This window comes from Nyctibius grandis, chromosome 15 (genome assembly GCF_013368605.1).
Source record: "Nyctibius grandis isolate bNycGra1 chromosome 15, bNycGra1.pri, whole genome shotgun sequence".
Lineage (NCBI taxonomy): Eukaryota > Metazoa > Chordata > Aves > Nyctibiiformes > Nyctibiidae > Nyctibius > Nyctibius grandis.
The window spans coordinates 5,100,721-5,127,516 of record NC_090672.1 but is presented as its reverse complement, the minus strand read 5'-3'; the positions used below and the strand labels follow the sequence as shown (position 1 = coordinate 5,127,516).

The window sequence follows — 26,796 nt, the reverse complement described above, 5'->3', positions numbered from 1 at the left end:
TTTTATCCTCTTTCTTGCATGCTGTCTTAAGTATATTCTGGGAGTTGTTTTTGCTTTAGTAACTGAGAATCTTTCTAATGAACATTTTTGCCAGATGCACAATACTGTCATTTTAACCCAGTCACGTGGTAGCTTGAGTGGATGGTTACAAATTAATAAGGAATTCTCTGCATAAACATATTACTTCAAAGAAACCCTTCCTTTGCTACCACCTATTCTCCAGAGGAATCACTGTAGATCAACACCAGTTTTTAAATTCCGTTTTCAAAATCTGAAGGACTCGGAGCAGCGAGTTCTCCTCTGCAAGGTGTTAGATTATTTGAGCAGCATTAGCAACACCTTGCTGTATATAAACAGTTTTACAAGCACAGCTGTAATCATCCAAAAATCAGCTTAATGAGAAACTCACCCAAAACTCCATGCCAAAACCGAACAAAAACCTACTTTCATGATACCTCCACTACAACTCAGAAATCTGAATTGTCAGTTTCATGGGTAAAGTTTTAAATATGGATGAAATAAGCTTAAGGTAAACGAATTGTAAGATCACATATGTTGGACTGACCAAGTACAAACCTATTTAAAGATTTCTCTTTCTGCAGCACATGTTATTTTATTAAAATAGATACCCTCAACTGTTAAAATATTTGACCAGAGTAGGGAAACATGAGACTATTTTTACACAGACATTACAATAAGTTTGAACTATTTCAAAACATCAAAGAGAAAAATAATGGAAATAAGAGAAGTAGAACAAATCCCGCTTGGAGAAAAACGCAGTTAAAAAGTCAATATTTAGCCATGACCAAGACGAAACAATTTTTGGAGACAAAAATCAGATAAAGAATTTCAAAGAGCATTGCAAGATTAGATTTATTTTGAGAAGTCTGCGGTCATGATATAGAGCAGGGCTGCTAGTAACTCTTCTTTAAATACTTCCCCCTGAAGCATTTTTCTCATTTTTCCCCCCCCATTTTTATTCCTTGCTGCTTGTCTACAACAGTACCTTGCCTTTGATTAGAAAAACTCCTAGATACTTAAAAACTTGTCTTTGGAACACAGATGAAGTTAGAATAACTTTTCCCAGCCACCCTGAATATTAACATCTTCAACCAATCCAGCTTTATGAGAATCACATAAAAGTCCAGGATACTACCCCGTGCTTGAGACCTGAAGTATGGAAGAGAACCATTTCTTCATAAAAGACAGAGAAACAGCAACAGTAGAGATTCATGCAACCATTAAAAAATATCTGTTGCCAAGAGAGACGGTTTGCAGAAAAAAACCCAGATGAACAGTGTCTAAACAAGAACAAAGACGGAGCAATGGTAACAGAAGGCAAAGAAGAGAAAAAAGGTTAGCAAAACTCTGAAATGGTTGAATTAAAAGTCCTAAGTAACTGTGGAAGACCTGAAAAAATAAATCTAGATCAACAATCTAAGGATCTAGCGTGTTTACAACCAGGTATTGTTTCAAGCCTTTCTTACATTCACTTGGACTAGGGGAGTTTGTGCATCAGGTTCCATGGGGTCTGTCCTCAAGTCAAGCAGTTAACACTCCTTCAGAGTAAATGAATAAACTTATTCTATGCCATAAATCCAGAATTTCTATTTTTAATGTGTAACTACACACTGATCAGGCCAGACAGCATTCAGTAATAGGTACCGGTATTAAATATCTTATAAAACTTTTCTCATACCTGGGCCAAGCAGCGGGGACCGGTTCGGCTGGGCACTTGACTGGTGCGATGGCTGAGGTTCAACCATGTTTGTGTTGATAATGGTGCTAGTGGTGGTGGTATTGGTTGTGGTACTGCTCTGAATTATAGGATTATTTCTATCCCACATGTTTACAGTCTTGTTGTTGTTGTAATTTGGGTCGCCCCAAGCTGAGGTACCATCATCGATTTCCATCTTGCGGCGAATGGACGGTGGAGATGGCTCTTCCCAGCCAGTTGCCTCACAGTTCTCTTTTTGTTTGGCCGGCACTGGCCCACCAACCCACCCCGACCCCGTCTGTTTTACAGAAGCAGCTCCTCCCCAGTTACTCACATTGTTCTCCTGGGGTTTATTAGCCCAATTTTGTTGGGGGCCTGGCTTTAAAGAGTCCCCCCAACTTGTACCTGTATTAGCCTTGCTGTTTGTGCCATTTCCCCACCCACTGGTCCCAGACCTTGTGGAATCATTCCAACCAGACCCTGATCTACTGTCAGAATCCCATCCAGATCCATTCTTCTTCCCATCACCCAAGTGTCCAGGAACAGATGATGAATCTGTCCAATCTCCACCTCCTGACGTCCAGCTTGGATTCGATTTCTGTCCATCTCCCCAGTTTTGAGATTTGGGTTTCTGAGGTTCACCCCAGGTAGGTGATTTGTCCTCCTGATTTGCGGTCCCACTCCAAGCGTGGCCGCTTTTGGCAGCAGCAGCATTATTAACAGTAGTAGAGCTTGCTGACTCTCCCCATCCCCCTGGGCCATTTGGTGCTTTGTTGTTATTGTCTCCCCAACCTGTATTTGTTGGAACAGCTGCCGGTGGAGAGTTGACCCACCCAGATACTGAAGAGGTATTTGTACTGTTCATGATGGACCCATCGTTCTTCCCCCCTGAGTTTGAAGATTGAGTAGCTGCACAACCCCAGGCCTCTGTTCCATTGTCATTCTTTCGTTCAGACCTCGGGGACTCTTCAAATTCCCAGGCAGTGTTTTGCTTTACAGGGGTCTGTCCCCACCCTGTATTGGACAGGACCCTGGGGTCAAGGTCATTTCTTGGCAACTGAACTTGCCCTTGGTCTATCATCCCTTTGTCTCTCCTCCTGCCTTCTCCAGCCCCCTCCCTCCCAGTACTGCCTTCATTTTGACTTCCACCGCTGTCGTTACTTCCTTCGCTAGCTGTGGTGCCAGATGCTGCAGCTTTGGCCCAAGAGTTTATTTGTTCATTGCCCTGCTGCATGGCAGGATTCGGACTGGTAACACTAGAGCTATCCCACCCTGTTGATCCTTTCCCATTGATGTCGCTATTGGAATGCTGGTTTGGGGGCTTGCCCCACTCACCGTTCACACCGTTACTGGTGTTACGGTTGGGATGGCCCCAAGCTCCAGAATGCATACTACCAACACCGCTGTTGCCACCGCCCCTGCCCCACGCTAGTACCCCAGGACCAGAAGGCGGCCCCGAATCCCACGCGCTCGCTCCGTTTCCTTCCTTTTGCACAGCACTGCTGGATCCATTTTGTTTAGCACTTAATGCTGAGTTCACAGTGTCTCCATTCCCCTGACTGAACCCAGAATTGCTGTTTCCTGTGGCAGGATTACCTGGGGACATCCCCCACACTGAACTGCCCATTCCTTCACCACTGCCCCCACTGACTTGAGAAACTGATGTTCCGTTAGCACCAGGAAGGCCTTGCAGGTGGGGCGGGATGATGGCCCCCATACCAACAGCCATCCCCCAGTTCGGCAGTCCATTTGTCTGCATTGCATTGATAGGGTTTGGTGAAGAGTTCATGGGGTTAGTGTTATTTGGTCCATCAGTGTTAAGGTTCTGAGGTTGTACGCTGAAAGACACATTCTGAGAAGTGGACGTTTGTGGTTCTGTGCTCTCTTGCGGCAGCAAGTTTCCCCAAGCACCTAAGGTGCCTGTTGGGTTCCCGTTCTGGTTGCCCATGTTCTGACCTATGGCACTGACTGGACTGCAAATACTGGAAGGGTTGCCTGCTCCCACAGTTCCTTCATGTCCCAGTACAGGCCAGGCAGCTGGATTGGCATTAGGGTTAAGGTTAAGATTAATGCCAGCATTCGAGTTGGAAGCACCCCAGCAGTTCTGACTTCTACCGTCTCCCATCATGTTGTCCATCTTTCCATCCCCACCACTGGCAGAGCAGTGAGCTAGGCCAGAGCTGGAGCCCGCAGCCACACCCCACACTCTGGCCGAGTTGCCGTTACCGTTTGCTCCACCAGCTCCAAGGGCACTCTGGTTAGAAGTGCTTTGGACGAGTGCTCCGTTGGCGCCATTATTGCCATTAGTTTTCTTTGTATGTCCAGTGAAGTTGCCTTGGGCACTCCCTGTAGCCATGCTACTGTTCTCTGAGCCACAGTTGGAGGCAGAGTCAGTGTCTGTAGTACATTCTGAGGCAGACTCAGTCTCAGCTCCGGTAATGGAAGGCCACGCTTCCTTGTCAGTCCTGTCTATTATCACTTTATCCCAGCTGCAGTTGCCTTCACTCCTGAAAGCGGGCTGCTGTCCCCAGTGGGAATTCTCATAATGGTCTCCCAATCCACTGTGGCTGAGATCTGAAAGGATCCAACAAGGTTAAAAATGAGTCCACTGTTCAAGCACTGCAAAAGCCCTCTATTAAGTACTATTTTACAATGCTAGTCACAACAGTGCGTTCTGCTAAAATTTAGAGTACATTCTCTAACATAATACAGTAATTTTCCTCACTACAGTAAAGCACGATGCTCATATTTAGTTTTTTTTTTTAATCTGGCAAAACTCTCAATTAAAATAATGGAACAATTCAGTTTTAGAACAGAGCAACAAAAGTGTTTTGCTTCCCTAAGTATATTAGTAAAAATAATAAGCAAGCAATAAATAAGGATAGCGAATACACTAACCTATGTGAAAAAGCAAAAAGCAAATTTGGAAAAAAACACAAAATATCTAGCAGACCCTTACCATTTAGTTTGACTCAATTCTCATTCTTCAGAGAAACACAAAGAAAGAGCACCCAATAAAAAATGTAAAATGTCTGCCTGCCATTAGATATTACATACACATTCACATCACACCCAACACACTAAATTCATACTGCATTTAGGTTTTCAACTCTTCCTGTAAATACAGGAACAAATACGGACAGCCACCTTCACTACTCAGTGTCAATCATACCCTTAAACACCACTACTGTAACTTACATTTTAGCAGAGCATTTCTAAATAAGTCAGTTTTGTCAACAAACTTACAACTTACCTCTTCAAGGATTTAGATGTGGTTTAAACATTCTTTTGCACTTGCACACACAGTCCAATTTCCCACCCCCAAACAATGAAAATCCATGCTATGTTGTACAGTCAGCAGACAAGTCTTTTCCGAGCACCTCCCACATCCTCAAACACAGACGCTAATCCAAAAAATTAAAAAGCTCTTGAACATCTAATTGCTTGCTGGGGTACAAAGTAAAACTGGAAGACACAACACTTCCCATGCTAAGAACTCAAGCTTAAGTCAAGTTTTTGCATTTACTTTCCACCCCGACTGCTCTCTACAATATTTCTAGTACAGATTACTCCTTTTAATTTCTTTTGATGGGAATTTTATGCAAATAACTCAGTCTGATCCTAGGGATACGTACTAGAGACCATCTGCAGGACAGTTCCTCTTAACTGGTTGTCTAAATAAGGGAGAAAACTGCATATACGTAAGTTAAAAATTTTGGATGTCAATTATTTTTACTTGCTGTAAATCCGCAGAAACATGACTCTTATTTTTTATGATTTGAATAAGAAGAATATTTTTTGGGGAAGATGGATGCAACAAATCTCCCAAGTAAGCTGTTAACAGTGGATGCCTAATATGCATTCATTTAAATCACAAATATTTTGGTGTGATTAGCTCCTCTAACTGCCTCCAATTAGAGGTGTTCTAACACTGCAAAAAAATTGTTCCAAGAATAAAAAAAGCTCTCCGTCTGGCAAAGTCTTCTTATTCACACATTTTACCTGTAGTTTTTCAAGTAAGGAGGATGATTACTTGGTTGCCTCATGAAGATTTATCAAGATGAAGAAAGAACATACTAAACCAGGACAGATTGCATGGGCCTTTTTTCAAACTTAAACCAAATGAAGCAAAAGTACAAATGTTAGAGAAAGGAAGGGAAAAGAGTCTTAGCTCATCACCTGTCTTCTCATGACATCAGGAAAATCCTAGCATTTCACAGAAAGAGCTAAATAATTGATATGTGTATGACAAATGCGAAAGAGAATGTGAAAGGAGCCACTTGGATTTACCTGGATTCTCTCCCCTACATGCAGTGGCTGGAAAGGAAGAAAGCATCACGTTATTCCTGAATAAAGCCAACCAGTTACGCTACAGAGCTAAGGAAGAAGGTTGAAAATTTACCTGATAATCTAGGTTTGCTACACAGGTGGTGTTAAATAGAGACCAGAATCCCAGATAAGACATGGAACGGAAAGGAAGGCTGTGAAATGACTTAGAAAGGGTCGACAGGGTCAGAAAAATGAGCCAAGCAGCATTCTTAGCAGAGTAGAAATGAACAAAGGAAAAAAACGGTGGTAGTCCAGGCCAGAAGATAAGAAATTGAGGCAACCAAGGGATCAGATAAGAGGAGTTAGTGCGATTTTTTTCACACCGTGGGGGGTGAGATTTGGCACTACATTTCAAACATGACAGAAAGATTTAAAAGTGGCTTGAAATGCATTGTTCCAATAAAAAGGTCTTGTCAAAGCCGAAATCTGAGCTACGTGTGCGAGTGCCTGGGAGAACGACGGTGCTGCCCAAGGCAAGCGAGAGTGTCTGTGCGGGGCAGGTTTGTGAAGAAGTATCAAGAGCACAACACAAGAGGTCTCAATACTCACAAATATGGTACTAAGGCTGACAAGATGAGATGAAAGGGAGCTGCTTGTTTAACCATTTCTTTTTCTTTCTCCTCTCCCCCAAAAGATGGTGGTTAAAGCATTGCTCCAGTTTGAGAGCACTTAGGAGACAGAAAGCAAAGGGAAGGGGTGGGAATGGGAAAGGAAGTGACAAAAGAGCTTAGAAAGATTCTTGAGAGTAGGGAGCAAAATGTTTTTTGAAGAGCTGTCAGAGAAACGAGGAAAAAAAAATTATGAGGGGTAAGAACTATAAAAATCAAGAGATGACCATGTTAAAAAAGTAGAAAATGGCCAAGTGCCTCAGGCTGGATAAGCACGTCTACTCCAGACAGCATCACACCAAGTATGTTTGGGTTGGAAGCAGCACACACGCAGCTCAAACCCCTTTGCTTCTCAAGGGTTTGCAACTCCATAATTACTCCCTTTCATGTACCATCAGCATAGATTACACCCTCAACAATAACCACTGACTAATCTGAAAGTGGCTACTTTGATAAGGATTACAATAATTTTGTTCAGGTGACATAAAATAAGCGAGCCCTCTCTTGAGGATCAGCGTACCTGCGCTGCGCCTTCCCTGCCCTGGAGTCAGCGGGACCGTGCTGGTACCTTTCACAAGTCATAGATTAAAAAAAAAGAGCAAAACCAGACATGTGCAATAACTTTGTAGTGTCCAAACAATTACTGGAACAATTGGTTCTAACACCAAAGGCTGCTGCTGCTCTAAAACTTGTAAGAAACAGGATAGATAAAAGAAAGGGAGTGAAAAAAAATTTCACAATATAAACAGAAAGCTGCAAAAACTGTGACTTTGCTGCTGGACAAACATAACGGAGTTTGAGTACAGAACTGATCCTGAGGAGAATAGTTTTTATATGCTGGTCTCTAGAAGCAAATAACCAAAAGACATTCTTCCATTTTCTCTAGACTAAAAGGCGTTTATTCCTATAAATTAAATAACTAGTAGCACAGTCCTACTTAATCCATAAGGACTTTAAACATTTGTGAAAAATAACGACAGCAAAATATTTTATATGATTAAATCTAGAGAATTTTTTTGTTTGGGGTTTTTTTTTGAACACAGATTTCCTTCAACTTTCTAGGAAACCAACTCTTCGTAGAAATTGCCAGTATTTTCTTTTCTTTTCAAAGCTGTTAATACTGAAATGGGAAACCTGTTTAAAAAAAAAAACTCTTTAAGAATCAGTTCCTCTTTATTTATGCAAAGGTCAGAAGTAAAGCACTGCAGTCCACCAGAAGCACTTCTATCCTTCCTCTGTGAATGGAGCAAAGATTTTAAACAAAGCATCAGGAAAAGGAACTGCAAGGATTTTGTGTTAGCAAATCCTCGTGCTGGTATATCGCAAAGTGAAATTGATTTTTAAATTAATACTTTGTGTTTGAAAATCTTAATTATGCATCTTTTATAAAATATGGTTCCCTTCATTAACAACATTTTTTCAGCAATCAGGAAGGAAAAAAATAATCTGAGGATAACAGTTCAAATTTGTTTTAAACAAGCATACAACTTCTGTCAAATTGCAATCACACAGGCTCCCTCAGAAAATGCACAGCTCTGATCAGTGCTACCCATAAGCATGAGCAGTATGGTTTGGTTTGTTTTTTAAATAACATCCTTAATGGGCTGGGAGGAGATTGCTGGTGTTATATATTGTACCCAACATACTTTACCAACTTCAATTTAGTACTTATTAAAAATAGAAAAAATTTCTGGCTGTGTTTGATAATGAATATGAATAAATAGTTGCAAAATCAGTTTAATGTTTACATAGATTACCAATGGAAAGTATGAGTAAAGTGAAATGGGAGAAGCTGTTGCATGCATTTCTTAGAAAACCAAAGTACCCTGCCTGCAAAGGCAGTTTACCCAAAACTTTAGCCCTCCTCTGGAAATGTCATTTATAATAGTATTGCTTTTTATTTTTATTCAGCTGAGGTAAAAGTAACTGTATCTTCATAACTTCCATTACAGTAACTAGTTCGAATGCTGCGCAGTAAAATCATGCATCCTCAACTATAATATAATATTCGGCTGATTTAGGAACCAAAGTATGGAGAAGGTGCAAAACAGCAATGCCTGGGATAAAGTTTTAATGAGAGCCACACTATTAATAAGTTTTGCTGGTCCAATTTTAAATCAGATCTCATAGCAACTCCCCCTCTTATAACTAGTTTTATTTTTCAATTCATGTTCGTCAGCGCAACAACCACCAGATTCACTGGCTCGTCCTGTCCTGCCCAAAGGACAGATTACAGCCGGCGTTGTTGTCTGCTTTGACATGCAGAAGAGAGAAAAATCCCAAAGGCCAGTGACGGTCCTACTGGGGATTTTACTTGTCACACCAAGGTTAGTGATTCTGAGAAGGAAGTCGAGAAAAAAGGGCAAATTACTTTCTCCTCACAAAAGAAATAGTTTTCAATTCAACATGAGCAGATCTTTAAAAGACTACACACTATGTTTTTCTAAATCTGAATTAAACAGGAATTGCCAGAAACATTTTAAGTGCTACATCAAACGTAGGCTAATTTCATAAGAGAAAAAGAAAACATGAGACAACTATCTATTCTAAAGAACAAAATATAATAAAGTAGAAAATCTGGGAACTGTCATGCTAATATTTCGGGTTACCTGCTACATCCAGCCCCATGCACACGCTGTCTGAGGCTGAGGACAAACTTGAAAACTGTCATCTATTTGAAGCCACTTACAAAGCTAACTTACAACAAGTCCCACAGATGTTAGGAAGCTGAAATCTTGAATAGCATACATGATGTGGAAGGACAGAAAAGAGATGGAAGCATTGAATAAAGCAGCTTCATTTATTTTAAAACTAAACCATAGTTAAGCACACAAGGGGGAAAGCCTGTTATCCTGTTTTCATTTACTGCACTACGACATTAAAACGTAGTTCCTTTCCTCTGCTGCTGAAAGCTTTTAAATGCATAAAGATAACAAGCAAAAATAAACAACATTTTTCATTATTAGCAGAGATTCCACTAAATGCTACCTCTCCAAAACAAAAGCAGCAGTAGAAAACACCAACTAATTGCATTTTTCTGCTCAGTGCAACGTATCTTTAGCAAGCAGCTCGCTGCGAAGACGCCATTTTATCAAACCTGAAATGCAGCCAAAAGCTTAGGACGCCGTGCTGCTGCGCTCGCTCTGAAATGTTATGTAATAAATTGATTTAACAGAAGCAGATGCTATTTTCTCAGGGTTAGGGTTACTTTCTCTTTTTTTTTTTTTTTTGGCTCTAAAAAGGGCTGATGGGTAATAAAATACCTGAAGAAAGGAGCCGCCCAACCATCGTAGGAGACGCTACATTGTGTGCAGAGCTGTTTCTACTCCTGCATCTACGTTCTCCAGGGCTCTCGGCTTCAATATGTCGGCTGTGTACAGCGTGAGCCTCATCCTGTAGAGCTGCCAAGAAAATCTCTCTGTGCAAGCGTGCGCCCAGACAACCTGCAAGCGCGGTCGGGCCTCGGCTGCGCTGGCTGGGGAAATGCCCTTTCCACGCACAGCCCTCCTCCCCCTTCCCCTCGCTCCGCTCCTTAACTCTAGGTGAAGGTATCAACAGAGTAGGATTTTTAAGCTTTGATTATCTAATTGCAGCTGACACTAAACCGATCTTCCTTCCTCTTTAAATTCTTTCAACTGTCACAAAACATTTTCACTTCAGGACCCAGCTACAATTAGCACCCTAGCTGCTTTTCTCCCGCTTTTGAAAGGCAGCCAAGAGAAGACGTGGGCGCTGCCGACCGCCGGCACAGGCACCAGCTCCTGCCTGCCCCAGCCACAGCTCCTGCCTCTGCCCCGCATCCTCCTGCTGCCACAGCTCCTGCCCCACGTCCTCCTGCCTGCCCCAGACACAGCCACAGCTCCTGCCTCCTGCCCCATGTCCTCCTGCTGCCACAGCTCCTGCCCGCCCCAGACACAGCCACAGCTCCTGCCTCCTGCCCCATGTCCTCCTGCTGCCACAGCTCCTGCCTCCTGCCCCGTGTCCTCCTGCCTGCCCCAGCCACAGCTTTTGCCCCACGTCCTCCTGCCTCCCCCAGCCACAGCTCCTGCCTCCTGCCCCACGTCCTCCTGCCTGCCCCGGTCACAGCTCCTGCCTCCTGCCCCAGCCACAGCTCCCACCGCCTGGCAGGGGAGAGTCAGACCAAACCCCAGATGTATATGGGCACACTGCCAAGCTCTTAATGACTTCCCTGCCTCAGTCTAAAAAAGATCTAAGTGGCAAACATGAGAGTGTATTAATCAAAGACGCTGTTGTTTATAAACGGAGAGAAGAACCGCCCCAGACAAAGCAGCGCGGATCAGGGCGCTTTCTGCCTCCTGCAGAAGGGGGGACCATCTTCTAACAACCGCAGGCTGGAGGGCACCAGTTCCCTTTAAGACACAGGAAGACCCAGAGTGTGAACAGAAGCGGGGGGCGGTTGCAGCTCAACGTTTTCAGGACCTAAATATCATGACAAATTCTGAGAACATACGTAGAGAACTATCATCAATGCATATATACACATCTCAAAGGATAATTTACACACAAACTTCCAGTATGCCTAACACACTCCATTACAATTATTTCCCCTTCTCACTTCCTTGCTCTTCCTCCTCCTCCTATCTGCCCCAAATACATATTAATTACGCAGTAAATGGAGCACGTTTTAAATTTGCTGTTTCAAATCTTGTCAGGTGTTCGTTTGAGCAGTTTCACCCTTCTGCACTGGATCGCACACAACTGGTGTCTCTTTAAAGGTTTGGCTGCATTCTCAGAATTGCTGCCACTTCACTACCAAAGCACAATTGCTGCTGCTATTCTTGGCTCAAGAACTGTTCCACTAAAGTACTCCTGAAAACAGTCGGTTTCCTTCTGAAGATGTTTATTCTCTGTTTCTTTGCAATCGTCTCTGAATACTGGATGGGTTTAACCTCATTTTAAAAACAACAGATGAATGAAAATCAAATCTGTTTCATTTTGTTTCCATTCAGAAAACTATTTCAAACGCAACTAGAAACTAAGCTCGAAAGTCAATTTTGCAATAACTTTAAAATCAAAATATTGTCGTGGGATTATTACATTCCTTTATATCAGCTATACATGATTGAAATTTCCATTAGTTAAAATGATATGTCAAAACTGGAAGAGAACATAGGACACATTCTCATGTTGCTTCTATTTTTCTAATTAATATCGTAAACTTCCTGAAATCTACTTCAATTTACAGAGGCAGGTACTTTTAAAGGGCACCAAACCAAGGGGAGTGTGTTTACTAGACAGGGGTACATAGGGAGACAATGCAGAACCCCAAGGAAGAGGCAGAGCCCACACCAAAGTTTGGGGGCAAAATAAAGCACAGCTTCCACTCCAGCCCGTGCTGGTGGATGAGCGACTGTTCCCTTCCACGTGCTCCGTCTTGTAGCAACCTCAACAGGGCATGAGCCTGATAAATTTGAAATCCTTATCGATACCCGCAGCCTAAAAAAGGGGGATTTGAGAGGTCATGCAGATCACTCACCTGATCTAAGGAACTATTGCTGATACACCCCACGTGACATTTGCCCAACCCACCAAGGAAGCCCTCCAGCAACGGAGACTGCACATTCCCAAGTGCTCTGTCTCACTTCTTAAGACAGCTTTCATACTGGCACATAATGTCTAACCTTAATCTTCCTCGTTGAAATTTAAGCCCATTATTTCTTATCTGGTCCACCACAGGCATACAGAACGTATCATTTTCTTCCTTGCAGCAGTCATTTAGGTATTTCTGCATTTCTAATTTCAGTTTGTCTTTGACTTAGCAGCTCTAATTCCTTCACTCTTTGCAAGGCTTGTTTTCAAGATCTCTGCTCATTCCTGTTGCATTCCTCTGCTCTTCTTCCAGCTGATTCACTTCCTTCTGAAGGCGCCGTACCCCAAACTGGACTCACTATTCAGAGGCCTTATCAGAAGTCCCTCATGGAAAGCAGTACTGTTTATTTCCCTCAGTATACTTGTCTTCTTTTCAACAGCATGACACCATTAATTTGGTTTACCCTGTGACCATCTCCAGATCCATTTTTGCAGCATGATACTCACATAACCATATTTGTGTACGTACAGAGCTGTTCTGGCCATAATAAAGAACCTTTCCCTTTTCTTTCTTTCTTATTCAATTACACAATTTTGTCACTCACCACTATTCCATATTGTAATTTTGTCTTACAGTTGCCTTGCACTCTTCTCCAGCTTGGTATCATTAAAAAAATTTAATGAAGGCTGCTGTTTATAGCCAAAAGACTGATGCAAACATTAAAGAGTACAAATTTCCACTCTCACTCAAAACGTTCTCACTTTGCAATAAGCACTGGGAGCTACTCCCTGTCTGCAGCTTCCTGAGCACCTATGACACTTCTCGCAATAGTTTCATCTTATACTTCCCACTTCTTTACGCCACCACACATCCATCATGAGAAAGTCTTCTGAGGCACTGTCAAAGGTTGCACAAAGTCGACTTCTAGGACGTGATTTTCCCTCCCATTTCACAGTACCTGCTGCACTGCTGACAGGGAACTACCCTCCTTTGGCATGACCTGCTCTTCACAAACCCACGCTGGCTCCGTTCTCTCTTGCACACTTCTAAATGCACAGCAATAGCTGCTTTGGTTATTCTTTCCAGTATCATTCTAGCGGATTACAATCACTGATCTGTAATTCCCTGGTTTCTCCTTTCTCACCTTTTAACATCAGTTGTTTTATTTTCTGTTTTCTAATTCTCACACTGAAAGGATGCCGGCGAGCCAGATTGCTCCAACCCATCCTCAATGTAGTCTACTACGAATTTCATAACTTCTAGACAATTTGAAATATTTCCTTAAGTACTCTAACTCACTGTAGCCTTAGTTTTAAGTCAATCATTAGTTTACAGATGAGGGAAAAGCATTTAAAGTATTCCTGACGCCATCTATCACTGGTTCTCCCTGTTGAATACCAGACCAGTTCCCTTGGCCTTCCTTTCACTAGTGGACTTAGGAAAATGTCATCTTTTTGTTCTTAGGATTTTTTTTCCTAACAGCTACAAATGTCTTTGTTTTATATTTGTTTCTTGTACTATCATACCTGTTTCCTGAGCTGTATTAATTCAGCTTTCTGATAATTTTCACAACTTTACTCCCTTTCTGCTCTTCCCAAGGACAAAACTCTTATTCCCTGGTCCCTCTGACCTTAGTTAGTTGCTTTCTACCTTTTACTTCTTCACTGTCAGACAGGTCCTGCTACTCGGTCTCTTCACACGCTTTGTCAGAAAACTGCCATCTGCACATTTTAACAACTTGCCAGACTCTTTGTCTCCTGACCTTTCTTCTCCCCAGACACCCGAGCAGTTCATGTATCTGGCTGTCACTAGAGCACAGCCACCTACAGTGAAGCCAGAGGTAGGATGCAGGTCTGCTGATTCCAAAGCAAAAGCAGCAGCCTTTGAGTCATGATGTTTTTGCACAGCCCCACTCTTTGAAAGTGAGGACAGCAAAACTCTAAAGGCATCTCAGTTATTTATCCTTTTACAGATTTCTATTTTTCCTTCTCCCGGTAAAAAATTCTAATCACTGCCAAATAGATTTGAAGCAGCAGATTTATTTTTCACGCTCTGCTGCCTGATGTCAGATAACATACACAATACAGAAAAATTCATTCCAAAGATTAGTTTACTGATGAGTTTTTACCATCATTTTTCATTCATAATGCCCGTATTTGTGCTACACAGCGGTTGCTACTTCTCTATTTATATTCAAAGCATTATATGGAATTTTTGAGGATTTACATAGGAGACAAAACCCTTTACTAGCTGAGACTCACTTCTCACAGACTTTCCCATTACTGCATTTCAGAAAATGCTCATCCCTCAGGAGTACATCTAGACAGTACCTACTGGCTAGGCCCCATCTCCATGTTAACTCCTACATTTTTGTCCTCGTACGATACTTTTTTAACTTCCTTTTGTCTAAACATATACCTGTCACTTGTGACCTTTGGTAACACTGCCTGATTTCCATGGACACGTACCAGACAAGAAGCACTACCAAATGCTAAGCAAAGCCCTGAGGAAAAAAACAAGAAAGAAAGAAATGTAATCACCACTCATGCAACCTCTGGTGGTACCTGAATGACCCTTTACAACGCTAATTCAATGAGACTATTGGCAAAAGATTTAATCAAAACAAAATACTCATAATGTCCATATTTTTTAATATGGACATTTTTTAAATGGTATAACATCAAATTTGATCCCACTGGTAGGAAAACTTTTACATAGCCACATTGCAGAAACCTTGTGTACAGTCATGAGCTCTACAGTGAACTGCTCTGAAAATTATGGCCAACACCTCGTCAAGTGATGTAAAAATTGAAAGCCGTGAGGAGTTTTATTGCAGATTAAGCATCATATGTTTGCTATATACAGTTATCTTCCACAGAAGCAGCAGAAATAACCAGTTCTTGTGTTTGCAAGAAATATCACCATGCTATTTCCTTCATTCAAGATCAATAGCCATGATACAACAATGAACATCTTCCAGGTACTATGTACTACACTTTTTAGAAAAGTGTATTTGCTATAGAAAGTGTGAAATGATATGCATAGAAAGTGTGCAAATGCTGTGAATATACTGTCTAATCCTTGATTTCTGCTTTATAGCATTTAGCGTTTTAACTATTACATATAAAAAACACTGTTTACAGAGGATCCAGAACAAACCAATTTCTAAAGTTTTTGTTCCTTAACTTTCCAACTAAAAGCAAAACCACAGTAATGTTTTGCCAACAAAGATATTCTGCTAGTGGAATTACAGAATACGAGGCCAAAGGGATAAAGTTCAGCAAATCTTTTCCATAGAGGCAGTTTTCACGTGTGCTTTATTTGTCAAAAATCAGCCTGTTTGCCATGCCTCCAGGAAATCAAGCTAAATCTTATTTTAAACTTTTGAAATGAGACTTTATTCATATGCTACAGACCTGCTTTTGCATATACGTGCCTTGCCTACAGTCAGCACAAAGTACAGTAAGCTAAGCTGGGCCTTGAAGGTTACTGCTACTTTGCTAGATCTGATGAAACAACCATATGTCAAAGCTTATCTGTGTTTTCCAACTATATTGACTGGTTTTAGATGGGATATTATCTCTCTCAAACTTTTCTCCAAATTTGACTTTACAACCATAAAAAAATCGCTCTATTAGTGACTATTGTCACCGAAATCAGTTCCTTCTATTAGAACTGATTAGATTAGATTAGAACTTCCTCTATTAGAAGGAACTGATTTCGGTGACAATCCCACCGTTATAGGATTGCATGTTTGAAATGAGTATTGTCAGACATGATTTTAACAGTAAGCAGGTTTTTTATAATCTTGCTTCCTAAAAAAAATTATCAAAACCGAAGTTAATACAAACAGATTTATAAAAGAGTTAACCGGCCACACAACAGGACTCAGCAACTTCCAGCTGCCCACAACACTTACTTCAACATGCACATTCCATACCACAAGCATGAATATGCCAACTGCAGCTAAAGAAGTCTTGAAATGTGAAATAAAACTTCCAGCTTGATACAAAAGAAAAGTTCAGCACAGAATTTGGCATCAGCCCACAGTAGGAAAATAAATCTCTGTAACTGCTGTCAAATTCTCACTTCCCAGAAAACAACAGATAGAACAAATTAAAAGCGTAACTCTTCAGTCTCCACAATGCTTGCGTGTTTTCTCATTCTGATTACTGTCTGAACTACTTGCTTTCATTCCTTTTTAGACTTTGGAAACATATGTTACGGATCGGTTCCACAAAATACCCTACTCACCGATACAAAAGTAGTGCAGGAGTTTCATCATGACTCCTGCAGGACATGGTACATTTCTTTTGAGTTGATGGATGTTGGTTTTATATTGCTGAATTGCAGAAAAGTGAAAGGCATCTTCAAGAAAAACTGATTATTTCTTTTGATCTTTGTTCTTATAATCATCAAACACACAGTGGTTGCCTGGAGACTCCTATACAAACTTCATAATTTATAAAGAAACAAAGAAGGATATATTACTTCTATTTTTAATCTCCCATGGTAATTTCTAGAAATTACCTTAATTTTTTTAGACCACGTGGCAAAAGGATCATTCCATTAATGCCTCACATCTTAATGAAAGAAGTTAACTCTTCACCACGTTTGTTGGATTTAGTTGACAAAGTGGGGAGGGAAAAGATAAAAAGCTCCATCTTTAAGTAAAAATACAGACTGGACTTAGACATTAGAATTCTCCTCATAAATTACAGATACAGCTTTCCTTCAGTGTAATCCTGAAAAGGATTACAGAGGGCCACGTCAAGAACAAGCTTTGTAGGTCAAGAGAAAAGTTCCAGACAAATAACTATTCTACAGAAAATGCTCTCAAGTACTACAGAAAATAGTTTCGTTATAGTTAACAATTAATAAAAGACCATTTTCAAGGGATAAGACTTCTAAAATATTATATGCAATTTGAAATATTTTAATTTCTTCCATTAAGTTTGTCTAGTTAATGTTTTATAGATTACCTTAAAAGAGAAACAAAAAGTCACTACTCTCATCCACTTCACTGATATTTCCAGATGATAAACCTGACAAAGAATATATTAGTGGTCATTAATTCCCACTTTCCTTACATTGGCAGAACATCCTTTTTAATTCATGACGTTGCAGTTAAGAGTTCTGATAAGTGTTTTGGATAGGCCAAGGCAGCAGATAACAGAGACTGCTGATAAGAGAATAAAGAGATAAAATAGTGTGATTTTTACAGTGAGGAGGCTGGCAATGCCTCTCTAACAGCGTTCCTTGTATCCGGGTAGTTATAAATAGGGCCTGGAAGGAATGTGGTTGCATAATTTCAAGTTAACTATGAAGGAATATGACCCTATAAAAAGAAAGGCTACAGACATGAATTTACATTAAGTATCTTCTGGATACAAGATGCTAGCGTACGATGATCCTGGCTCTTTGATTACTACCAGTCATCCATCAAAAGAAAGTTACTATTGTTCCTCACGAGTATAAAGAAGCCACATATGAAGACTTGCTTGGGCAGACTCCAGCACAGGTCTAACAAGCTCTGGTTAGGCAACCCAGTTAGCAGAGAGCGAGAAAGCCCGAAGCACTGATGTGTTACTCACTGCCTCTAGACTTTGAAGACGCCCAATAATGTTCACGAAGTGATCACTTCTGCAATGCAGGTGCTGTTCAGACAGACAAAATTCCTGCTTATATGTGGATCAGGTACCTACACTGATTCTTCTGGACAACTTTGATTATTTTGTTCCTTCCCTTCACTTCCCCAGAGAACTTGTACTTGCAAAGATTCTTTAGTAAATTGAATACCCAGGGAGACAGACATTAAAGGAATACAGCTTTGACTGGTAAGAGGAGGATGGCGAAAATTTTCCTTCTGACAATGTCTTCCTCACTCAGAATCCTCATTTTTAAAGTTCTTTATTTTCATATTCACAAAAATATGACACAGTTTGAATTAAATTTCATGGAAAATTCATAACTTAAGTGCTGGAGGCTTTCAGGATATAGAATCCCAAAATTTCTTTTAAGGCTAACAGTTACTCAAATCCTAACAGCTGAGATGAAAAGGCTTTGACCTTTTCTGGATACTCTTCTTACTTCCTTGCTCTTTATGCTCATTAAGGTGAAGACGAAGTCAGTATGAAAGACCAAAGACGACTGTCAATATACGTATTTCATGGCTACAAAGGTCTCTCAGGAATGAGATATGCTACACTCCTCTCTCAGCCTCACAAAGCAGCCAGGCACACAGCTGTCATGGTTATAAACTGAGCTAGATAGATTTTTTTTTTCCCCCCTCCTGTAACTGTTTGCAGTTCGTAAATGAACTGATGCTCCACCTGCTGGAAAGAGAAATAAATGAGCTCAAGTATTCAGCAAGTTCTTTCCATAAGGAAGATGCAACCATTTAAGTCTCAAAACACAACCTCTTGCTGTCAGTAGACAAAAAAGTAGCCAAGCATTCAGCTTGTCTAAGATTCTCTTCCCTGCTCCAAGAACTGTGCACAGATTTTCAGGTGCCTTGGAAAGCTTTTGTTTTGACTTTACACAGTGAATAACAACCTGACAATTTTCACTCTGTGCACTAATTGCTTTCAAGTAGTACTTTGGCTAAGGATTTGATATGGGTTAACTTGTTTTGTGCAACATGGAATATAACAAAGCAGAAAAGCTGCTGCACTCCTCCTCCTCCCATTTGTACTAGCTTTTACTGTATGCTGAATTTTTCCAATGGTGACAGAAAAGCAGTAAAAGAGTAAAAAAGCAAACTAATTCAATAGTGTAGAACATCTGCTGATAGTTGTCAGGCTGGCAAACTACAGGAACAAATGCTTATTTTATACAGCAAGTTAAAACAGGAATCAGGAAAGGAAGTCTAAAACCTCAAGGTACGGATGCATCTGGGAAGATCGAAGTCAGACAGCTAGTACTGTACTCTTACAAGCTACGTTCTTTTATGGATTACGTTATGATTTACAATATGTTTCTTAAAGATCAAAGATGTTTCAGATACACCTATAATGATGCTTGGAAGAAGCCTAATACTGACCCCTCAGCCAGCCTGAGCCACTTGAGTTGGCCCATCTGTCTCTACCATATAAATAATTATTAGATTTCTGAAAATAAAATAATAAACATCCAAATACATATATAAATTTTTATATATAAATATACCTAACACAAAACATTAATCTGACATTTAACAAACACCTCCAAATCAAAAAGAAGCCATAAATGTCAGCCACCATCCCTGCTGCACTGTGATTTGCAAAGATGAGAATGCTGCTCTGACCGGTGGGAACTCAGTACTTTCCACCTCACTAAAGCCAAATATTTGAGAACACAGAAGTAGAACCTCTTCCCCTCCCTAAAAAAAAAAATGACATTTTAAGTAAATAAACAATTGTTTTATTTTGCCTTTTCATATATGTGTTTCTGGGTGTAGCTGAGTTTCAAATGCATCTCAATAACCATAAAAGCTATAATTTCTGAGAGAGATGATTTTCTTATCTAACTAAAACTTCTAAGGACACCAAATAATTTTCTCTGCTGGAGTTCAGTATCACAGCAGCAAGTATAGCAAAAATAGTGGAAGATTCACTAATGCCCAAAGGGAAAAACTGCAGGCAGTTCAGATCCAAATTTTGTGATGTCTGACAGCATTAATGAGTGATAATGAGCAACACTTGAGATCATACAGAAATTACTAATATTGAAGATATCAAAACCCCCTTGTGACTTAGTCCAGATAACTTCTTCTAAGCCACAGATAACTGTACCTTACAACACTCCCGGCTTTGCCTAACGTGACATACATATACAGCAGTGATGAAAAAGGTGATTTATATCAATTACTGACTAAGCTCATCTCCTGTAAAAGTTACACGATCTCTAGCACAGAAGAGCAAATAAGAACAGAGCTGCTTCTTATTTTCTCATCAGCAGCTTCAGGGAAAAAAGGTAGCTAAGAGACTTACTCCTCAATACGCTATTTCCAATAGCCAAAGGAAGGTTGTGTGTCTATCTGCAAAGGATGGAATGAAGTGGTAGAAAGGCCTAAGATACCAAACTGCTTTTCTGAAAATATTATTTTCCTAATGTGAAAATAACAATTGAGAGCATAAGCAAGTAAAGGCATAAAAGTGTCAGAACACAACATAAGCAAAATTCCTATTTTTGATTTACATAGAGTTATATGCAAAGTTCTCTTTAAAGAACATTAAAATTGCCAAAATGATAGTCAAAAGGTTGGAAATACCCAAATTAACAATGCTTCTGTAAGAATGATGACTAAAGAAATATTTGAATGTCCTGAAGATCATACCCATTATAACTACCAAAGAAACAAAAAAACTGGAAAAAGACCCCATGGGTCTGAGCATCTAAATAACTAAGAAAACCTTTTAGAACTGGATCCTAGAAATGACATACACTATTCTGTAAGAAAAAGAGCAACAGCATCCACTTCACTTTAAATCCTGTTATTTTAAGACAATTCTTAACATTCGTCAAGTTTTTGCAACACCCGTGGGCATAACTAGATAAAGAACGAGTCGCAACCCGCTGTGTTTCCATTCTTACCTGTTTGGGTCTTACTGGGATGATGCTGTCCACCCGCTCCTTGCTGTGGAGGAGGACTCGCCCCTGCTTGTCCAGTACCTTGCGCTGGGCTGGTGCCAGTCAGAGTCCCAGTGGGCAGTGGCTGACCCCGCTTTAGGAGCTGCTTCTGTTCTTGCTGGCGGAAGCGTGGAGGCACCTCACGAGGCAGGTAACGGGACGCAGCGGGCTGCTGCCCATTAGCAGACGCACGCTTGCCATTGCTGCTGTTGGTAATAGTGCTGGTGGAAGTACTGGTACCGGTACCGGCAGGTTGGGGCTGGCTTAAACTGGTCTTAATAGGTTCTGGCACTGCATTAAAAAAAAAAAAAAAAAAAATTGATTTAGTAACAGAGAAATTGTGGGGTGTTTTTTCTGGAAGCGAGCAAAGGGATGCTGTTTTTCAGTCTTCCAAACAACAGTTGGCAAAACATGGACTATAAAATACGTAAAATATGTTCTAACTAGAAAAGTGTTACGACCAGAACTCAGGCTAGTTTACTGCGTATATAGCCTCCTGAAACGTTTTATATAACAATTTTAAAATCTACATCTAAAAAACCTGATTTTTTTACGGCTGTAAAATTTACGTCCCAGAATACAGCTGATAAAGGCTTCACACCCAACTCCGTGAGAGCCCACACGTCTTTTTTTAACCGTGCAAACCTCCCGGCCTTATCTCACCCACTTGCCACTTCCCAGGCTGCATCAGAAGGTAGCAGCACACAACGGAGAAGCTGTTTACTATAAATATCTCGTACTCACTGCATGAGGAGAAAGCACATAGGCTGAAGATGGAGCAATCTATACACACACAATCAAGTTCACGTCAATACTCAAATGGCTCCCATATACACAAATGTATGAGCCTATGCATGTGTCTGAGTGTTTATACTAAATATGACTTAGGAAAGCACGAGATTAAGAAGAAAAACATTGATGTCCTATTAACTCTACAACAGAGCAACTGAAAAGACTTCTTAGATGTTTTCACTTCCAGCATTTCTAAGACATCTTGGATTCTTGTCAAAGCAGGATGTCTAACACTTACCCTAAAACAGTAAATAAAAGCCCAATAAATAAAAAGGATGGCTAGAAATAATCATTGTTATGCTCAAATAATGTGCAGAAAAAAAATATTAAATAAGAAATAGTGGTACAGAGTAAACACTTTTTTTTTTTTAAACTGGAAGAGTTATTAGGACACAGAAAGTAGCATGCTGTGAAATCAGAATTTTGGAAAATTATTTCAATTGAAAAGGAGTGTGTATTAGAGGGGGGAAGAAGTTTCCACATAATGAAAAGCTGTAAGAAAAGTTTTCAAGCAAAGATTAATTTGTGTTACTCCTGCTTTACCCAATCTATAGACACATATGCAAATATTTTGTACCTACAATGGTGCACAAATATGTTCTATGTATTGGGATTTTTTAAAAAATTATGCTTGCAGGCAATTTATTCAAATAATTTTTAAGGACTTGAGAAATATTGGGCATATGTTTTCAAAATTATGATTAAAAGTCTGATTTTAATTAGTTCCTTTCATTGGAAAGAGTGGATGACTTACACAACTCTTTTGCCATAACAAGCTATTTTGGGAAGATATTTTTTAATACAGTGTGTTACAAAACCACGAGATTTTCATATCCCACTGAAGAGTACAAGAACCATTGCTGCACTTTGCAAAGTCACATAACAAGTGTTTCTCTGCGAAGCGCTTCTCATTTCTAAACTGACACTGAAATGTAGTGACTGAAAAAAGTAAACCCTGTTCCAGTTTTATATCAAAGCTACACATCTGCAAGAACACAAGCGAAGGGCACGAGGCCAAACGAGCCTACACCGTTATTTTTCCATGTATCCCAAGTGACTAAAGGAAAACCTTCTCATCTGTAATAAGCAGCACTCAACTTCAGCTGCAAAATGGATTCCAATGTGTAAAGCACGAACATTATTTTAATCAATGTTAGCGCTACTTTTAATGATAAAGAAGGGTTTTGTCTTTCACAGAAAGGTACTAATTCCCCAGTATACGCAGAGCACATCCATCACAGGTACCAAACCAGCCAACCAGCTCACCTAGGGCTGAAAGAACACCTCAACATATCTTATCTTCTCTCTGATTTAATAAATGTATTGAACAGTCTACAGGATAGGCTGAAGACACACAGTTGTGGCTGAAGTTTACATTGCAGAGAAATAAATTGACATGGTTATTTGTACATCAGTACTTCCACACAGAGTAACACAAGCTTTTCTCCAATCTTTCAAGTCTAAAAGCTTTAAACGTATTAATTAATGTCTCAACTGTTCCGTTTCGATAGTTTTAGCCTCTCCTTTACTACCAGGACGAAATATAATGTCCTATGAACTACTGGAATTAAAACAACATTAAGTTTCCAAAATAAGGATAAATTCTGGTTATTCTCTACTTAGGCAAAATGCATTGCCTCTTACAGTATTTGAACCTTTTATTCCTTGCTGTAACAAATATTCTGTATGGTTTGAAAGAGGAGGAGGAGAAGAGAGAGGAGATATGACAATTTACTACTGAACGGAATGCTCATCTAAACTGCACAGGAAGCTACTGCACTAATCCAGAGCACCCACCGTCTTTTTAGTTCAGCAGTTTTTTAGTTTGGGCTGTGAGATTGCCAATATTAATATCAGACCACACTGCATATAGCCACGAAAGCATAAATTTTCAGGCTTCTAATGATCTCCCAAAAGCCAAGTTAAAAGACCTGATCCACCAGCTTATTCAGCACTCTCACAAAGCTTTTGTTTTCTCATGGTCTTTACCTAAGCCTTCACATGAAGAATTTCAGGACACCCCAGTCTTCCACGTTTGAGCTCCAGGCATACATTTGATACGCCCCACACTAACCTTGCCTGAGATAAGCAAACCAGACCCACCCTGGTCTGCAGCAGAGTTTGCTGGCTCGGCACAGCATGGAGGGGTCGGCAGTGCTGGCTCTCTTTGGGAGCTGCCACGAGGGGTGCGGGGAGCAGGGCGGCATGGCACCGGCCAGGGATGGCACTGCATGGCAGGAGAGGTGTCCAGCTCACTTGGCAGCATCTACCAGAGCGGCTCGGCTGCCTCAAAGAAACCCTTTGGGCTTCCGAGACACACAGAACCGAGTGTTCCTCGAGCTCATCACAGGCTTGTCCGACAAGTGCAAAATCGCATCTCATGTCACTGTCAGCACGCAGCCTCTCGCCAGGCTTTGACACACCCAAAAAAACAATCGACTTCCACAGCAGAAGTACGGAACAGGCATCACGGTAGTGTTGAGGGTGGTTTCAAAGCGAGCAGGGACTTGGACAAGCAAAAATATGCCAGGTTTGACAGCAGCCATCAGCACTTTGCTACTCCAAGACTTTTATCGTGGAAGCCTAAACAATTCCACCTATGCTTATTTCTATGACAACAAAGGTACTTCGAATATAAAAAAATTTAAAAGTACCAGGAACATCTGTAGAGCAGAGAACAAAACCTTCTTTGCCTTTTCAAGATATACCACCAGCCTTGAAAATGAACTTTATCCCAACTCTGACAATTAAAAATGTAGATTAAAAAAGTCACAAAATGCAGAATATTTCATTTCAAGTATCAAATTTGCTTATTCAACAAGTCTGTGCAAACTATTTTGTTTCCACGATATAAATATATGTCACCCACATGATACAAAATACTACTTAGCTTTAATGGGTCTTTAAGTCCTGTTGACTTTACCATTCCACCTGGCCTTTAAACAAATTGTAGCATAACCTATGAATTAAGCTGATCCTCTCACTGAACAGCAGTCCCTCCGGAGACCAATCTCTCCCCAGCTCTCTGGACAGCCTGCCACGGGGGCACGCACAGCTTCTGCAGGTCATGGGCACCGCCTGGCTGGCGGGGACCAAACCTACTGCACAGAAAACCCAACCTCAGGCTCCCACCACCCATCAGCCTGGGTCTGGGAAGGCTGCACCACCTCAGACTTGTGCATGTGGGTATCTAAGCGCCTCTTCTCCAAACCTGAAATTGTATCAAAAGCCAACTCCTGCTTAGTTTTGCTTCCTTTGACAAATTGAAAGGATAATTAAAATAGTATCACTTTTAATGTTTTTGAACAAAGTGTGTATCTCCATTTCGCCTGGGGGATAGAGAGCAAAAGAGGGAAAATTAGAGATCTTGGGGTGGTGTTATTATTATTACTACTACTATTACTGCTGCTACTATTATTACAGAGATGTAAGCACTTACCTACTACTACTACTACCATTATTACAGAGATGTAAGCGTTTACCAACGCTGAAATTTCAAGTACTCAGTACTTCTTCAAAGGATGAAGCTGTATGTGATTTGCCTGCGGCCACAAGATCAGGAAGACATAGAATCACAGAATCGTTTTGGCTGGAAAGGACCTTTAAGATCATCGAGTCCAACCATTAACCCAGCACTGCCAAGCCCACCACTAACCCATGTCCCTCAGCACCACATCTACACGGCTTTTAAATCCCTCCAGGGATGGTGACTCCACCACTGCCCTCGGCAGCCTGTTCCAGTGCTTGACAACCCTTTCGGGGAAGACAGACATAGTCTGACCTACCAAAATACTAAACCATTTCAGCCAGGAAGTTTCTCCCAACTGGGATACAGCCTAGCCACACAAACCCTTGTGCCAGGAGACTGGAGGGAACACCAGGGAAGAGGAGGAAAAGGGGATGAGCAGGAGGAGGCAGCTGGAAGGGGATGAGGACTGCTCCCTCCATCACTGTCACCCAACATCTCAGCTCAGCGCTGGCCATCCAACACCGAAGCACTCCAAGGTCCTGATCAGCTGGGAAAAAAGGTTGGAAGGGACAATCACGTGGCAAAGTGAGAAACTAGAGCCGCCTTTGATTTGCTTATTTTTTTAAACCAAGAGATGATTTTTTCCATGGAATTAAAAAAGTGTGCAAGAGAATTAAAACCACTGACTGGCACAATGCCAGGGGAGTCGATATTTGTCTGGCCCCAAGATCTTCTTAAGGAATATTAATTAATTGGAAACATATTTCAGAGAGCAAGGCAGGCTGCTTTTTTAAAAGCATTATATTCTCAGTGCTGTATATATATAAATTGCATCTGATACTTCCAAACAGGTGTGTACATGTATATAAACCATCGCTAATGCAAGTCATCAAATACACAACACTTTTCACTTTAATGTAAATTAACAAAGCTATTTCATTGCAAAAGCGTGGCCAGAGAAACCCAATTTCAGTGTTAGAAATAGTTTCTCTCTACGTAACTGAATCATAGATAGGAGAAAAGAACAAAGAAAATTAAAATATCAAACACACTGTACTTTAGAATAAAAATATTTCTGCATATTAATATCACCATTTTTTCCCTAATCAACACAGCAAAGTGTTTTTTATTTTGTACCTCAAAACCTCTTTAAGACTAGTTAAATGGAAGCTCTTGCAAGAATACTGTGTTTACAAGTCACGGTAGCTGGAAAATAACCGTTTAGTTACACCACTGACAGGAAATAAAGCAAGAAGAGTGAACAACATTATAGGAAGGAGCTTGATTCCCATGTTCCAGCTTCATATCAGGCTGGAATTTAGCCTTAAAATTTAGACTTCAAATACAGCAATAATATTTGTAGAATATATGCTACAAAGACAATACAGCTGTATTCAAAAAACTCAACACCTATTTATTAAAGTCATCTTCAGCAATGTTTAAGCAGCAATTTTCATTTGATATGCGCTGTGAGAAACACCTACCTTTCCAAGTGTCTACGTTAGATTTTCTAATTATTGTCATACAATATTCGCTCTAAGGGCATCTTTATAAACCATGTAGACATTCTCCTTCCTACAACGGATGTATTTTGAGATGATGGCTATCCCTTGCAGAACATACAATGTACAAAGATGGAATATTTTAGCAAACTTCAGGCTAAAAAAGCAAACCAGGCAGCAACCTTTTGCGTACAGCATGGCAGTGCCTGTGGTCAGCC

The 26,796-nt window shown here is 40.6% G+C and overlaps 1 protein-coding gene across 9 annotated transcripts in view; it reads right to left on the bottom strand.

Annotated features, from left to right (window-relative positions):
- The window catches only part of TNRC6C (trinucleotide repeat containing adaptor 6C), a 107,454-nt gene that overhangs the window by 36,340 nt on the left and 44,318 nt on the right, over positions 1–26,796 (bottom strand). For 8 of the 9 annotated variants that reach the window (XM_068413590.1, XM_068413592.1, XM_068413593.1 and 5 more), the window contains exons 4-5: positions 20,780–21,106; positions 1,700–4,291 (exon numbers count right to left, since the gene is read on the bottom strand). In XM_068413590.1, the coding sequence (XP_068269691.1) occupies positions 1,700–4,291; positions 20,780–21,106 (2,919 nt within the window). Of the gene's footprint in view, positions 1–1,699; positions 4,292–9,917; positions 10,176–20,779; positions 21,107–26,796 lie in introns of those variants that run through there. The other variant, XM_068413597.1, reaches the window with a different exon arrangement.